Source organism: Echinops telfairi, unplaced genomic scaffold, assembly GCF_000313985.2.
Source record: "Echinops telfairi isolate 266 unplaced genomic scaffold, ASM31398v2 ScPeMD7_70;HRSCAF=299, whole genome shotgun sequence".
Lineage (NCBI taxonomy): Eukaryota > Metazoa > Chordata > Mammalia > Afrosoricida > Tenrecidae > Echinops > Echinops telfairi.
Window position 1 is genome coordinate 10,327,807 of NW_022103968.1, and position 16,959 is coordinate 10,344,765.

General features: G+C 38.2%; 1 protein-coding gene across 5 annotated transcripts in view; it reads left to right on the plus strand.

Moving 5' to 3' along the window:
• TIAL1 (TIA1 cytotoxic granule associated RNA binding protein like 1) overlaps window positions 1-16,959 on the plus strand; it is a 21,485-nt gene that overhangs the window by 1,463 nt on the left and 3,063 nt on the right. The window contains exons 1-11 of one of the 5 annotated variants that reach the window (XM_004700899.2): window positions 1,400-1,461; window positions 6,125-6,221; window positions 10,852-11,001; window positions 11,237-11,291; window positions 11,486-11,573; window positions 13,427-13,502; window positions 14,691-14,799; window positions 15,361-15,456; window positions 15,544-15,628; window positions 15,814-15,937; window positions 16,278-16,417. In XM_004700899.2, the coding sequence (XP_004700956.1) occupies window positions 6,210-6,221; window positions 10,852-11,001; window positions 11,237-11,291; window positions 11,486-11,573; window positions 13,427-13,502; window positions 14,691-14,799; window positions 15,361-15,456; window positions 15,544-15,628; window positions 15,814-15,937; window positions 16,278-16,417 (935 nt within the window). In that variant the 5' untranslated portion in view covers window positions 1,400-1,461; window positions 6,125-6,209. Of the gene's footprint in view, window positions 1-1,399; window positions 1,462-6,124; window positions 6,222-10,851; window positions 11,002-11,236; window positions 11,292-11,485; window positions 11,574-12,590; window positions 12,660-12,897; window positions 12,966-13,426; window positions 13,503-14,690; window positions 14,800-15,360; window positions 15,457-15,543; window positions 15,629-15,813; window positions 15,938-16,277; window positions 16,418-16,959 lie in introns of those variants that run through there. The other 4 variants (XM_004700897.2, XM_004700898.2, XM_045291312.1 and 1 more) reach the window with 4 other exon arrangements.

The window sequence follows — 16,959 nt, forward strand, 5'->3', positions numbered from 1 at the left end:
GCTGGATACTCAGCATTAGCTTTTCATCTCTTCAACCTTAACCAAGAAATCCGCGAAGCAGCTAAGTCTCTTGAATATGAATGGTGGTGGTTTTTGCATGTGTGTTTTAGCCCTGTGCTCAGGCTTTTCATTTCTGCTTCGCTACTAAAAAAATCAGTCATTCTGTGTTAAGAATTGGAGACCAACTTAAGCATACGTTACTATCTTCTCCCCAAAAAAGAGATTGGGGACAAACTTGACATTTGCCTGTGAAGATCTATGTGTGGAAGCCGAGTCTTGGTATGTAGTTAGCAAAGTATGCTTGACCAGAAACATCTGGGAAAACGATTTAGGGCCACCAGGCCACACTATTGAGCAGATGAAAGTTACTTTGTATCCAAAAAACCAGGGATGTCATCATTGCATCATAATCGCTACTGAATAATAGGTAAATTTTCATAGCTATTATAAACTTCATGTGTCTTTTTCCTAGAAAGAGGACTCCCTTGGTTTGTCTTGCAGACATAAGTAATCTTAATATATTGTCTTCGTTCATGCAACTATCTTTGTTACCTGATGGAGACCACAGCGGACCTTCTGTAATAGGCCAGTAGGCTAACGCTGTCACTTCATTCCTCCCTCTCTCCCTAGTCTCCTGCCCTTTCTTTGCTCAGTCACATTTAAAAGGTCAGTGTCATGGTTGTCTAAAAATGTGACATGTATACGCAAGAGTAAGTAGACATCGGAAGGTTTGTTGTACCTGCGTGTCGGGGGGCGTGCATGTTCATGATCTTGTCTACCTTTCTCCTCCATTCAATCCTTTCCTTGGTAAGAAAGACTTTTTAGTCTGTTAACATCCTCCCAGGTCAACCCTGCAGCGCTTATTTCCCTGTCTGGCACAGAAGAGAGGTACTCAATAAATAGTTTACAATGATTATACTTCTTTCACTTAATTACTATTAAGCTCTTTTTCAAAAAGTTTTAATTGATTTAAAATTATAGGTTAAGTATTGCTGTCATCCATGGTGTGGTCTGTTGATTTTTATTTTTAAGCCCCCGAAATGTAAAAAATTGAGATCCAAACATACATGTCACAGGTAGGATTTTTGTCAAAACTTATTGAAAAGAATGCATGAGATTGTTTTACATATACCTCTACATATTTCTCCTCAAAGGAGTCTCTTAGATACAAGTAACATGAATGAACATTTTGAACTTGATTTTAGAGGTTGATGTCTTACAAGGTTTTGTTTATTATGGAGATCATGCCCATATTTTGCTTTGTGATTTGTATATTAGGGTTTCAGGTGGCTATAATATGTTTCTGCTTTGTTTGTTTCTAAATGTGTTCTTAACAAAACTTAACTTAAACTGTTTGCTTAAAATCCATGTGTTACTAGTGAGGTTTTTTTCCCTGCAGACACACACAAGCTAAGACATATGGTTCTATCTTCAGAAAACAATATGGTGTTTATAGCCTAGGTAGGTCTTTTAACTATTCATTACCTACAGTATTACTGATTTATCTGATGGCATTTAAGTGGTATAGAATTGTTTTGATGTGGAGCATAAAGCTCAACAGCTTTAAGCTGTTTTCCAGTGGTCTTCATTCCCATTAGACATTTATTTGGGGGTGAAATGTATCGGGCAACTTGAACAAACAAATCTTGCCGAGTAGCACTGTTGTTTGGGCTGCCGGCCCTTGTGCATCCTAGGGCACTCATTTCAGGCTTTTGCTGGGGGTAGCTTTGCAGTGCAGTGGTTTGATCCTGGTATATCTGAGTCCCTAAGAAGACACTACATTGGAGTCCTGTTCTGCTGTATTTGAGTTTGACTTCATCTGCCCAGTGCACCAAAATCTGTGGCAGGAATGGAGGAGCTGGGATCATGCCACATTACCAGTGCCATTCTTGAAGGCTATTCTTCATGGTCGAAGCTCAGAAGCTCAGTCAGAAGGTGGCAATAACTGGTGATTTAGAGGACACGCTGAGCGTCTAAGGGTAAGAGTGAAAGAAAATACCAAGTGGACTCGTTATACCATGGATTAAGGAGCTCTGGTGACACGTAGTTAAGCACTCAGCTGTTGATTGAAAGTTTCGTGTTCAGACCCACCAGTGGCTCCATGGGAGAAAGATGTGGCCATCAGCTTCTGGAAAGGTTGTACGCCTAGGAAACTATGGGGCAGTTCTACTCCGCCCTGTACGGTCACTGTGAGTCCGAATCCCCTCGATGGCGGTGGATACGGATTTTGTTATATCATGAGTATAATTAGACCCCTTGTTCAACTTACATTCAGATTCTTTAAAATCCGTGTGCGTGGTTCACTTGTCCTGTCTGCATCTTTCTCCACGCTGATTCTTCCCTAAAATGAAATATTGGCAAATTGAACAGTTAATTGTGGTCTACTGAAGAATATTGTTGCAAAATCTGTTAGATAGGAATTTGTCGAGAATAAAAGCAGGCATTGTAATTTAAATTAAATCAGTTTATTGTGTGTAAAAAATGCTGGTAATTTCAGCTTGGGTTGGGCATCTTTTCAGAAGGAGAACCCCATTAGTGTTTCAAAGATTATGATTCGTTTTCAGGCACTATTGCTCTCAACTTAAAATTCTGTCCAGTTGGACATAGGAAGTGGTTTGGCAATGTGAACTTTTGCCTACTGTGAAATCACCAAGTTTCTGGCCTCAAATTGGATTTTAACCCCCGATGTTATGGATAAAAGCCTCATTTTCCTATTTGGATGCTTTAGTTCCTATAGTGCCCATTCTTAGAAAACAAGTGATTTGTAAGGTAGGCCGTTTCTCTATTTTCTTACTCATAATCATTTGGGATTTAAGTGACCTCAGTGCAAGAATTTAAGCCATTTGTCTGGCCCTGTTGTATATATTCAAGTGGACAATCTATCTTTTAAAATTTAGACTATATTAACTGTATAAACCAGAATAGAAAGAAGATGAAAGGTTAAAAACTATAATTTTGGAAAGGAAAATAAAGGTGTTCTTTCTCTGCTACTAGGGAATGGCGTTCTTACAAGGTCAGGTGTTAGACATTTGTCTTAAATATTTTTGTTAGTATTTATTTTGGGATAAATTAAGCAGTACAGTATTTTAGACGTTACATAATGTGTCTTGAATATTATGATCAACTATGGAACTCCGTGTTAAGGGGAAGACCGTCTGAAATTTGGGTAAATTTTAGGTGAAATAAAATAGCTAATTATGGCCCCCCTTTTTATCATTCATTTTATTGGGGGCTCTTACAGCTTTTTTCCCCCCTCCCCACTCTTACAGCGCTTATAACATTCCATACATCGATTGTATCAAGCGTATTTGTACATGTGTTGTACAAATGTTGCCATCATTTTCTAAAGATTTACTTGCTGTTTCAGCCCTTGGTATCAGCTGCCCTGCCCCCTCCCTCATGACCCCATGACAAATTATAAATTATTATTTTCATATCTTATACTGACTGCTGTTTCTGTTCACCTACATTTCTGTTGTCCCTCCCCTTGGGGTGGGGGTGGTTATGTGTCAGTCATTGCGATTGGTTAATTACCGTATATACTCGAGTTTAAGTCGACCCGAATATCCACCAAGGCACCTAATTTTACCTCAAAAACTGCATTAAAAATGTGCTGGAGAACTCGACTTATATTTGAGTATATATGGTAGGCCCTTTTTATTCTGGTAAATCAAGATGCTGGCCAGGGCTGGCTTGGGGATATTTCACGCCTGTGAATGGAAGAGTGTCTGAGACAGTTTGACTCCTTAGTATAGGGTCTGTAGGAGTCAGAATGGACTTGGCAGCACAAAACAAAAGTGGTGCATAGAAGGCCTGTGGGGGTTATTTTTGAGTTGTAATTGCTTCTTATCTCAGCTTTTACTGGAGACACTTGAAACTTAAGAAACCTTAAAGTTGCATTTCTGTTATTCTACCTAATGGTATATTTACTCCTGGGCACATGTGCTAGAAATAATATATCTAAATGTATCCCTAGAAACTCTTCAAAGTATTACTGATTGGTCATAGTGGATGTGAAATGCTTTGATTCGATGTAGACCTCAGGTGGCACAGTGGATTGATTACACACTGTACTGGTGACTGCAAGAGCAGCATTTCAAAATCACCGGCCACTCGTGCCTACTCCCATAGAGTCAGTGTCTCAGAGACTGTCCTTCCTGTAGGGCCGCTGTGAGCGGGCAGCGATTTGATGGCACTCGCCTTGGTTTGGTTTGGTTTTAGTTACTATTGATAGTAACAGCTTTTACTAAGTATTGAAGATTTTTCCGGAGGGGTGGGAGTGGGGGGAACCTATGTGTAAACAATAGTGTACATTTTTTTGTTAATGTAAATTTTAAATTACTTAAATTCAATGTTATTAAGCTAGTAATTCTGATTCAGTATTGCTACTTGCACATGTGAAGACTCATTTTGTCCGTTCCTCTGATTCCTTATAGGTGTCATAGGTAGCCCTTTACATTAGGTAAGCTTCATGCATAGTAGCCGAAGGCCACTTAATTCATTTTCCTTATAGATTGGTTTATTTTGTACAATAAGAAATTAGTGAACAGTGGCTCACAAACCTTGTGAGCTGAAATGGGACAAGCACTTAGGATAGGTGTGGCCAGCTCATGATCCTCTAGCCCTGCACGACTGCTGGAAAAAGGCTGTCACTGCCTGGCCCACCCCGATGGGCTTTACTTTAATTTTAAGGAGAAGATGGTGTCGTGGGCCTCAACCATTTCCATCTGAAAGCAGTTATGTATTTACTATGGTAACCAGTGGATGTCGGCTTATTTTGGGCTAAGTGTTCAGTTTCCAGATGTTATATATTAGGAAAATAAAACTTAGATCCTTTTGCTTTCCACAAGAGACTGTTGAATTTTACAAATTTTGTTTGGTTTGTGGGGTGGTTTATTACAGATGTAATAAACTTTGGCAGTTTACTGAGATCAATCTATGGTCCAAGGTGATCATCTCAATGGTGGTTAAGTACTTTTAAAAAATTTTAAACTTCCTCTGCAGTTCATCATTTTGGTAGGAAATACATGCATTAAATTTGTAATTGGGGGAAAAAGCCTAAATCTTTATAAATGCCCTTAGTGGAATTTATACATTTTAGTGGATTTTCATTTTTCTCTGAATTTCTAAGGAAATTTTATATTTGTTTTCTTTTTTTGTCTATAAAAAGATGTACTTTGTTGATTCTGATGCTGAAATAACAGGATAATTTTGGATTTTACTTTGCACTCCTAAAACAAAGGAAAAGAAGTGAAGATATCATGGATAACAATTTGTGTCAAAAAGAAAAAGAGGGGGGAAAAAGTGCCTCCCATCTCTGTGTTAACTTCATTCTTAATTCCCTCTGTGTTCATGTGGTTGCTTTGGTTGCAGTCTAAGATGTACCTTATGTTTAATGTCCTTTTCAAGTGATTTCATGAATCAGTATTGATAATTTACAGTTACGTGTCTTGTCCAAAACCTGCAGTTCACATATTGAGAATAGTTGTAATTTTAACAGAATGAAATGAGAAAATGGTATCAGAGAGGTGTCAAAAAGTTCATGGGGGAAAAAACCCCACTATCTTTTCATTTTTGGTTTTTCTTTTTTCCTAATCACTTTATTAGGGGCTCATACAACTCTTATCACAGTCCATGCATACATCAATTGTGTAAAGCGCATTTGCACATTCATTGCCCTCATCATTCTCAAAACATTCCTCTCCACTTTAGCTCCCGGCATTAGGTCCTCATTTTCCCCTCCCTCCCCCGCTCCCCCCTCCCCCATGAGCCCTTGATAATTTATAAATTATTATTTTGTCATATCTTGCCATTTTGGTTTTTCACAAAGTATTTGAAGTACCCTCAGAGAGGGTGCAGAATAGTACATCTTTGGTTGTGTGCAAGGTTACACTCATTAGTTCTTTATAGTGTCTGCACTGAGGTGGTACTGTAGCTACAGGACAATTACTACTTTCCTATATCAGGGTTAATCTTACCTTTCACAGGATTACGATTACTTGGGGAAAAGTTTTATGGAGATAGAGGAAGTTGTTCAAAGATAACATGATGGATTCAATGATAACAACTGAGAGTCAGCTGAAGGAAAATGTCTTGATTGTTTTTGTTTTTCCTTCTTGGACAGATACGTAGGTAACCTCTCCAGAGATGTGACCGAAGTCCTTATCCTTCAGTTATTTAGTCAGATTGGACCCTGTAAAAGCTGTAAAATGATAACAGAGGTAAGATCTTCTCCATTCTGTGTGCTTTCAATTAGCATGGTTTAAGATTTTGAGATGCGTGATTAATATCCTTTTTAAAAGTAATTTTAAGCCATAACTTGTTCTCAGAAAGAAATTCATGTTTGGTGCATTACCTCCCTTTGGTTTTCTGACACACTGTGTAGACTGGTGGTTTACTTGTAAGGGTGACATTTCTGTCTGCATGACTTAAAACCCCCAAGCCCCTCAGTTGGCGAGTCAATTCCAACTCATAGCAAACACTATAGGACTGAGTAGACTGCCCCACAGTGTTTTCAAGGCTGTAAATCTTACTAAGGAAGCAAACTGCCTCATCTTTCTAGCGCAGCATGAGTGGCTGATTGGTTCAAGCCACTGGCCTTTTTGTTAGCAGCTGAACACTTTATTCACTGCTTCCAAATACTGTTATCTTGCAGGGGCTTCTGCTTATTAAGAAGTTGTTAGGAAAAAAGTTATTAGAGCTTATCTTAGAATAGTGGCAAATGAGGTCGAATTTCTTAAGTCCAGTAAGAAGTTACTGCATTAGAGAGGAGACATTTAAAGATGAGTAATTTTATATAAAAAGAACAGATTATCAATCAGGTTTGTAGAGCAGCACGGTACAGTGTTTACACTTTGAGTAAATGCTAACCAAACAACTTTGTGTCGATGTAGTCAAAGGTATTTAAGTTTTTAGGATAATAATCTTGTTCTCTGGGTTTTTTGTTTTTTTCAAAAATGACTTAATTTTTATACTTCTCTGGTTTAGACATTATAACAATGCCTAGAAACTCAGGTTTTCAGTTTTGTTTTGCTTTTTCCTTGTATTTTTGTTTCTTTGTTAATACTTTTTCCCCTTAGTGTTCACTATGTAGGTGTGAGGGGAACAGTGGTGAGGAACTCCCTAGCCTTACAGAATTCCAGCAACTAGTCAGGGAAACCAAGAAAACAATCACTGCTATGGGAGAAGGCAGCTCAGAGCACTGTGGGAGCACAGAGGGGAGAGAGGGGGTCCAGGACATGGCTAGGAGGATTGGGGAGGCTCTTGTAGGAATCAGCATCTAGACTGAAGCCCAGCAGAGTAGTAGTGAGAATAGGCTTGAAAGGGATTTTGGGGAAAGGGATTCTAGGTGGAGAGAAGAGCCTCGATTCGGTGTAACAGTACTTGCGAGAAAAAGAGGGAAAAACGGAACTTGTGCCTTGGTTAGAGGCTGGACTGGGAGTTGGCATAAAGCAGAGCCATGTAAATAATTGTACCTAGATCGTGGGACACCCGTAAAAAAACTAAGCAGGTTGGCCTTTTGATCATCTTCCTAATGAATGACAGTCACCATTTTGTTCTGGTGTATAGTTTTCCTTTTTGCCCCCTCTGATCATTCATTCATTAATTGAGAGTTTACTTTGTGCTAGGTGTTACTCACAGCTCTGGGGAAATAGTGGAGAGCCAGACAAATGAGGTGCCTGTAAGGTCTCATCTTAATGAGAGTATTATCAATAAGCAAATATGTAAGATCATTTCAGAGAGGGGTGAGAGCTGAAGGGAATAAACCAGAATGCTGTAATAGTGATTAGAGGGACAGTGGTGATAAGAGGGGAGGTAAGGAAGGTGTCACCTATTTGAGCTAAGACGGGAATGGCAAGATGGAGCCACCTATGCTAAGAGTTGGAGGCAGAGGGAAGAGCAAATGCAAAGGCCTCGAGTTGGAAGTGAGCTTGATGTGTTCTGGAACCAAAGTCCAGGATGGCTGGAAGCTGGTGAGTGATAAAGGGGCATGGTGGGAAACAAGTCCAGAAATGCAGGCAAGGTGCGGAATCCCTGAGGGCACTGGTTGGATTTTATTCTGGCTCTGCAGTAGCAGGTTTTTGAGATGACTGTGTGAAGAACAGAATGGAGGGGCAGGGCAGCAGGGTATATTTCACTGTCTGGGTAAGAAATCACGAGGGCTTCTACTCTAGAGTAGTAGCTGTAGAAAAAAAGGTTGGTGAATTTGGGGGAAGAATTTAGGAATAGGTAGGTTAGCTGTGGGAAGTAAGGCAGAACAAACAAGCAAGAAAGCCCTGGATTTGTGTTTGTGTGCCTGTGTAGATAGTCCTACTATTCACTAAAATCGGGGTGATGGGAATCAGGCATTGTTTGATTTAAGGCCTGTGCTAGACACCTAGATGGATGTGTTACGTAGGTACTTGGATATACTAGTTTGGAAGTCTGGAGCGACCACTGCTGCAGATATGAGGGGCTGGATAGTTTGTCCACCTCTGAGAAGGCGTAGAGAAGTTTAGAGGGGTACAGGCCTGAGCCCGGGGCTGCCTCAACCTGAGGAGGTCGAGGGAAGAGGAAGATCCATCACCTGAGGAAGCCTGCAGTGAGGTAACATGAAAACCTAAAGGAGCACGGGGGAGCCAAGGTGGAGAGTCACTGTCACTGCTTGGAAGTCAAGATGAAGACGACAGGTATCCAGGAGGATGTGGCAGAGCTGTCCTGATTTCCACCTAGAGAAGATGTAGGAGAGAATGGGATGTGAGAGAGAAGAGTAATTTAAAAAATTTTGAGAAATACTTGATAAAGACTACTTTAACAGCATTTGATCCAAACAATACCAGAAAAAACCTTATGGATTTACCCCACTAGTTGGGGATAGAAAGATTTGAAAAGGATTCTTGTATCCCTATTCTAGAACTCCTTAGATAAGGACTTTTAAATAAGTTGTGAACGCTAATATTTTTCTGTCTTGACGTTTTATGACATTCAACAAAATTGGTGGCAGCACTAATGGAGGTAAGCCCCCTTGGTGATGGTGTGACACGGAGAGCTTCCAAAAGCCAGAGCGCGGGCCTTCTGGTAGATTAAATGAATTTAATAAGATAAATTTCAAGATAGGTCCTTTTTCCTCTCCTTAGTTTTGTGGTTTTCTACTTTAGATCTCTATGTTGGATTTAAGCTTCCCCATTTACAATAATAAAGTATATTATTGATTAGGGCAAACATTTTTAAAATGTTAACATCTTGACAGTTGAGATGTGGCTTTAAAAAAATTGTCTTAAATTCTGTGAAGTTCAGTGTGTTAGATTACAAAGGGGCATTGAGTGGGTGCTGGCCTGCTGCCTGTCAGGCAAACTTGAGGCTAGTCGGTAGACTTGCTCTTAAATCCTTCCTTCAGTGAACATTACTGGTAAATATCAACTCGTTCTTAAAAACCTTTTAAGTGCATATGTTTACTTGGAGACTAATCTCTGACGTCTCTGTCCCCCTCCCTCAGTTTTCTTTCTCTCCCTCTAAGAACTCCGTTCACATTAGGGGTTTGTATGAGAACCCATAGTGGTGGTGTTGGTGTTAATGATCACATTTGTGCCCCTCTGCCCCCCCACGAAATGCCTAGGGTTGCCTCCACACTTGTTTTAGGTATCTTAGTCTTTATTTTTCTTCTAAAATGTCTCTGGAAGAGAAACAAGTGATTGTTTCAAAGATCTTTTAATCGGCATTTTTATCCCTTCTAAATCCAAGTAGAAGTCTATATTATAAATATTATCCTTTTAGGACATTTTTTGTTGAACAGTGATGAACATTTTTAACCTGACCTAAAAAGATAACATTTCTAAAATTGAACCGCTTATTCAATATAGGCCATAATTATGTAGAAATTAACTTCCATGATAAATGATAACATTGCTGTCATGTAGTAAGTAGCTAGTAGCACTAGCTACTTTTCTTACTCTTTATAAATCTCTGCCACCTACTGGCAACCAGGATGTTGTTGTAGAATATAAGAATAAGGATTTCTTATATTGGTGTGCTTTGGATATAGAAATATAGCTATGTCTTAGAATATTTTATTCTAACACATTTCCAGAAATTCTTCGTGACTATTCTATTTCTGTTTTGAAGGAAGGTCAAGTTCAAAGTATATGGATTCTCTATTATATGGGAATATTGATTTCAGTAGTTGCTTATAAATCTTTACTTTTCAGTTTCTATGCTTATTCTTGCCTTGCCCAGAAAAGAAAATAGAATCCCCCCCAGTCTTTGGAACAGTATTGTCGTTTCCAGTGCTAATCCAGGTTCTGCTCGGGAATAACAATTGTCAAGTTTGGTTCTTTCCGTGTTATTAATAGGCATGAGATACAGTTTATGAGGGAAGGATTATAAATAGGATTCATCCTTTTAAAACTGTAGAGGAGTAAAACAGTGGTAGGGAGTGGTCCTCATCTCTCAGAAGGCTTACTGGGAGGGTCTGTCTGGTCCAGAATACATTTCAGCTCCGTGTGTCACATACTGCGGCAGAATTCTGAGTTTTGATCTTGATCGGTGAGTTACTTAAGTACCTCCACAAATAGCTATGAACAATATATAAAAGTGTAGACTTGCATTTTACATTTTTCATTGCTCTGTCTTTAATCTTTGGTGGGGGCGGTGTCTCCTTTTATCTGTCTGAAACATCCTAACAGTAAGATTTATTAATTAATAACAGATAGTCATGAGTCCACACTGCTTTTATGGTGTGGCTTAAGTGCAGTTGTGATGTCAAGTCTAGCTGTAAGTCGTGTCTTTAAAGTGCTAGGCTTTCATAAGCATATGCAATCACACTGTGTACAATCCTAGCTATCAGTAATGTTTTTTCCTGGATTTTCTTCTCAGCAACCCGATAGCAGAAGGGTCAACTCTTCTGTTGGATTTTCTGTTTTGCAGCATACAAGCAATGACCCATATTGCTTTGTGGAATTTTATGAACACAGGGATGCAGCTGCTGCATTAGCTGCTATGAATGGGAGAAAAATTTTGGGAAAGGTAAGGTCATCCATCGACGGATGGAACCCATAAAAAATGAGTGTGTGTATGTATGCGTGTACTGCATGTCAAATTTTAATTCTTCGTAAGTTTTACTGTTGGGGGATGGTTTTGCCTTATTCAGCCAAATGCTTTCACTTGACTAAATCCTGCTTGATAAATGAATTGATATGTCCTACTAGATTCATAACATGATATAGTTAATAATTGTACTAAATACTATCTTTATTTTTAGGAAGTCAAAGTAAACTGGGCCACAACACCAAGTAGCCAGAAAAAAGATACTTCCAGTAAGTACTCCTGCTGCAGTTTCCTGTGGAAGAGTTCTGAAATGATCTGGTAGCTTTTTACCAGCCCAAATAGGGTTTCCCCTCTTTCAGTGTTGGGTCCCGTGTCTTCCCCCGCCGCCGCCGCGCCCCCCCCCCCCAAAAAAAAAGTAGCTGGCTTCTTTTGAGTATTTGATTACCAAATGCTTTCTTTTCAGATCACTTCCACGTATTTGTTGGGGATTTGAGTCCAGAAATTACAACAGAAGATATCAAATCTGCATTTGCCCCTTTTGGTAAAATATCGTAAGTATCGTAATCAATACTATATTCAGTAGTGATAGGCAAAATTGTAATAATTCACTTGTATTGGAAGCCAGATTTTCTTTCCTTAGTTAGTCTGGGGTTTGTTTGTTTGTTTGTTTTTCTTTTCTTTTTGAGTAATAGATGTTGTTGAAAATGTTCATGTCATTTCAATGTTTGGGAGGGGTCTTGTTTTCATCTAATCCTGTATATAATGTGTTTAACATTTTTAAGTGATTCTGTTTGTTATCTTTTAAGCAGATGTTTGGAAAGTAAAACCTATCAAAGTCTGACTTTTTGTCAATATTATCATTTGATGGTTATGGATGATGGCGTACTAAAAATAAATGATTTACACTATATATTAAACATTTATGGGGAGGAGTTTATAAGTGGTACAAAGTAGATAAATCCTTGGATGTATTGTGACTAGATTAGAAATGTTTATAATTAACTATAATAATTGTTTTGATATTTTAGCATAGTAAAAAGTGGTAATCGTACAGTATTAAAATGTTTCAATATTGGAGTCACAGTGTGGGGTTAATTCATAGGTATTTTAGTTAGCGGTTTGGATTTTGCTTAGTTAGAGGGCAAATGTGATTTGGTTTTTTTAAGAAATTTTATGCTCTTGATCAAATATATTTGAAAGTTAAAAGTTTTGTAAAATGTTTACCACCATTTATCTTTCTGGATAAAACCAGTTTATATGTTTGCTTCCTGTGAATCTAAATTAAATGGTTTAGTACTGCTTTACAGGAATGTTTCAACTAAGAACAACAATTTCTTTATACAATTTGTTGTTCTGTATAATTTAATTGAAAGATATAATTCTTAATTTTCTATTTTGATGTTTGCTTTGCTTTTTAATCACTAAATATGGTAAGTAGTACTGTCTTAATAATCAATATGAAAAATAATACAGGTTGCTGTTTTTCGATCTTTATTTATACCTGAGACCTACAGTTTTTTAAAGTCCAAGTCACAATTAAAAGTAATAGCATTCTGGTTATTTTGCAGAATTGCTCATAAGAATGGACAGGACCTTGAAGGCTAACTGCAAGGAACTGTGCACACTGGAACTCAGTTGTAGATTTTTTCTCATTTCTATTTATTCTTATTATACATTATTTATATATACATATTTTAGTATTGACATTTTAACATTCTATATTCAGTGGAGTTCTATATTTCCAATCATTTTAACTTACTCACTAAAATTTCTGTGTAAATTTGTTGTTTTCGTACTGGTGTGCTTAGCATTGTTGTTAGTTTTTTATTCTCCTTTCTTAAATTTCTGAAAATGTCAATTTTTCAAAATTTACAGCTGCCCAAACTCCAAAATGATGGTAGAGAATTGACCAAGAAAAATAAAGAAATCTGTTAACAGGCCATGTATGCCTTTTTAATTCCTATTTTTTCCTCTTTTTCAATTTTTTAATATTTCATATATTTTGTATCACTAGGCAGAAGACATTTAACTATTTAGAGATTGCATGGTAAAGTAGTTAGCATTGTTACAGTAATTTATAGAATCAGTAAACCATAGAAGACACTAGCCAATAGAATATTAGAAGAGGAAACTATTGTTCCTTTTAATCTTCAAAGCTGAGCATTTAGTATAGAAAGCACAGGCTATTTGATTAGGTTGCATGTTTATTACATGTTTTTGTCCTACTGCTTTTTTCTAACAGGTAAAGAAACATTAGGGAGAGTTCAGGAATGGCTGTAGTTACTTAGGGCTAACTGGAGTTTTATTTTTAAAAATGCTCACAATACAGTGTGTGTGGTTCCTTTTAGTTTTTATTTGGAGGGTAACTCTGACTTCCCTCATTTAGCTGTGCTTCTTTTCACAGGGATGCCCGGGTAGTTAAAGACATGGCGACTGGAAAATCCAAAGGCTATGGTTTTGTATCTTTTTATAACAAACTGGTAAGTTTTTATTATTAAATTCAAGTAGTATAATGCTAGATGTAATCATTAACATCTCATCTGAAATCAGTGTTTTGGGATATTGTGTGTGAGAGAGCATATGCACTCCCTTTTTCTGTGCACTTGGAAATAATTACCTGCGACAATACAGAGTAGTGACGTTGTAAGGAAGGTTATTAAAAGGAGTGTGCTGGTGAGGGTAAGATATGCTAAAACTAAAGTAGACCCCCAAACTGGGATAAGTGAATCTAATCTGAGAATTTGGGGGGTAGGGTAAATTCTGTTTAGTCTTAACCATAGAGAGTTTTAAAACTTAATTATTAACTATACTTTTATAACTCAAATGTTCATGTAGTAAGTTATATATATATGAAAATTTAAACCAGTTATCTTGACATTTACATATATTCTTTAAAGAAAGGCTATCAGCATAGCTATGTGTTTTCATTGTCATTAAATAAACATAAAGTACCATATATACTCCTGTATAAGCCGACTTTTTTAGCATATTTTTTATGCCGCTTTTGTGGTAAAATTGCGTGCCTCTGCTGATACTCGGGTTGACTTATACTCGAGCATGTACAGTAAGTAGGCTTTAATATTAGCATTTGAGAAAGTTTTCAGCAATTGGAACGCCGTTCGTTTGCAGCAGTAAAATGAGACAGGCATCAATTCCCATCGTTGCTAAGATCTTTTGCAAATCCACATAGATTCTGATCATCTAAGTGCTTTTTTATGGCTATACCCCTGGAGCCTTGGTGGCACAACGGTTAACGCTCGGCTGCTAACCCTAAGGTCAAAGGTTCAAACCCACCAGTTGTTTCTGACCCATAACAGCTTTGTGGGAGAAATGTGGCAGTGTGCTTCCATTAAAAACGTACAGTGTTGCCAATCGTATGGCACAGCTTACTCTGCAGACAAGGCACTCAAGTCAGAATCAGCTTGTTGGCAGCGGGTGTCACTGGATGCTTAAATGCTGCCCTGTTACAGTGAAACCTAAGAGTAAGAACCGTTTTATGAATCAAGTCGAAACCATTTTTTGTGGCGTTTCATTTTGATTGTTTAGGATGTTCAGTAAATTTACTAATGAGATTTATTGATTTTAGCAGTGCCGATATTAATTTCCCCTTAGGCTGTGATATCAGTGTTTTTCTTGTTTGTGATTGCTTCCTTCTCTCTCCTCTGTAGGATGCGGAAAATGCAATTGTGCATATGGGAGGTCAGTGGTTGGGTGGTCGTCAAATCAGAACCAATTGGGCCACTCGTAAACCACCTGCTCCAAAAAGTACACAAGAAAGTAAGACATGCCTGCTGTGTATGTTAAAGTCATATATTTATCATAAGATCCTTAGCCCATGTCTTTCTTAAAGTTTAATATTTTATGAGAAGGCAAGACTCGTTCCATCTGGATGTGGTTGTCTGGAGAAGCCTGGGCTTTAGTGTGTGCTTCTGGAACTGAACCATTACGGGGAAGGGTCTATTTTTCCCTCCCTATTGAGACAGTTTGGCACAAACTGTATACCAGTGGTTCTCAACCTTTCTAATGCCGTGACCCTTCAGTTCCTCATGTCGTGGTGACCTCCCCCCCACCATAACATTATTTTCATTGCTACTTCATCACTGTCATTTTGTTCCTGTTATGAATTGGGCAACCCCTGTGAAAGGGTCGCTCGACCCCCAAAGGGGTCACACCCCACAGGTTAAGAACCGCTGCTGTATACAAAATGTAGATGGTAAATGGGAACCTAACTTACTGTGTCAATTATCCAGAACATACAAACTTTTTTTATAAAGTATATGGTTCTTAACATATGTAATATTGAACAATAATTAGCATTTTTGTTTTCTCTGCATACAGACAACACTAAACAGTTGAGATTTGAAGATGTAGTAAACCAGTCTAGCCCCAAAAATTGTACTGTCTACTGTGGAGGAATTGCTTCCGGGTTAACAGGTACAGCGTTTTGCTTTCCAGTCACTTTCTTGTTCAGCATCTCTCTCGTGGCGTTACGCAACTGAGTGTTTTGTTCTTCCTCCTCAGATCAGCTTATGAGACAGACATTCTCACCATTTGGGCAGATTATGGAAATAAGAGTTTTTCCGGAGAAGGGCTATTCATTCGTCAGGTAAAAATCCATCCTGACTCATATTTGATCCAGTCCTTTTAGTTAGCTCACTTGGCTCCAAGATGAACTGCTCAGTCACGTGCTTTAGGGAAACCGAAACTGGCAACTATCAGCTAATGGATTTCTGTACTATTTACTCTGTTAAGTCTTTGAAAATAAACAAAACCTTATTGTCTTCCTCTCAGATTTTCAACCCACGAAAGTGCAGCCCATGCCATTGTTTCGGTGAATGGTACTACGATTGAAGGGCATGTTGTTAAATGCTATTGGGGTAAAGAATCTCCTGATATGACTAAAAATTTCCAACAGGTAATTCGATTTTTCATAAAACATACTAGTATCCACCCTACAAATACACACAGACACTTTGGAAACTCTGAAAATAACAAAACCCGATAGTAACGTATATGTAGCTGCTTTCAATTGATATTATTAATGCTATTTCAAAAGTGATTGTTTCTGCGGTATTAACTGAATCTTAATACTTTCTTTTCACAGGTGTCACCACCCCAGTAGGCTTAGACAGTGATAAATAACAGAATCCTAGTCACATAAGGGGGCTTCGTTGGTCTCTTCCTTGTCTCCCACACTTTGTTCAAGTGCAGTCTTTCCTTCTTCTTCCCTGAAATATTCCTTTGCTCTTTCCTAGGTTGACTACAGCCAGTGGGGCCAATGGAGCCAAGTGTATGGAAACCCCCAACAGTATGGGCAGTACATGGCAAATGGGTGGCAAGTCCCGCCTTATGGAGTGTATGGCCAGCCGTGGAATCAACAAGGATTTGGAGTAGAGTAAGTTGTGTTCTTGCAGTACGGAAAACAAACAAGATTCTGACAAAATGCCTTAGTGACGTTTCATAAGGACAATAAGCATAAATTAAATCCACTGAGCTGTTTGGCATCGTACACGTTAGAGAAGCACATCTTATAAAATATAATTCGTGAAGGTGTTGGCAGAATTTTATTCACATTTCTGGTGTATTGTTTTTGCACGCAAAAGATAATTGTCTAAAATGTATATGATACACCCTTTCTCCCCTTTTGTTGCTAGAATGAGTTGCCCTGTTGTACTTCTCTTGCGTGCCCCTTTGAAACCCTTTTCTTTTTCTTTTTTTAATCATTTTATTAGGGGCTCATACAACTCTTATCACAATCCATACATATATCAATTGTGTAAAGCACGTTTGTACATTCATTGCCCTCATCATTCTCAAAACATTTCCTCTCCATTTAAGCCCCCGGCATTAGGTCCTCACTTTTGCCCTCCCTCATGAGCCCTTGATAATTTATAAATTATTATTTTGTCATATCTTACCCTGTCCAGTGTCTCCCTT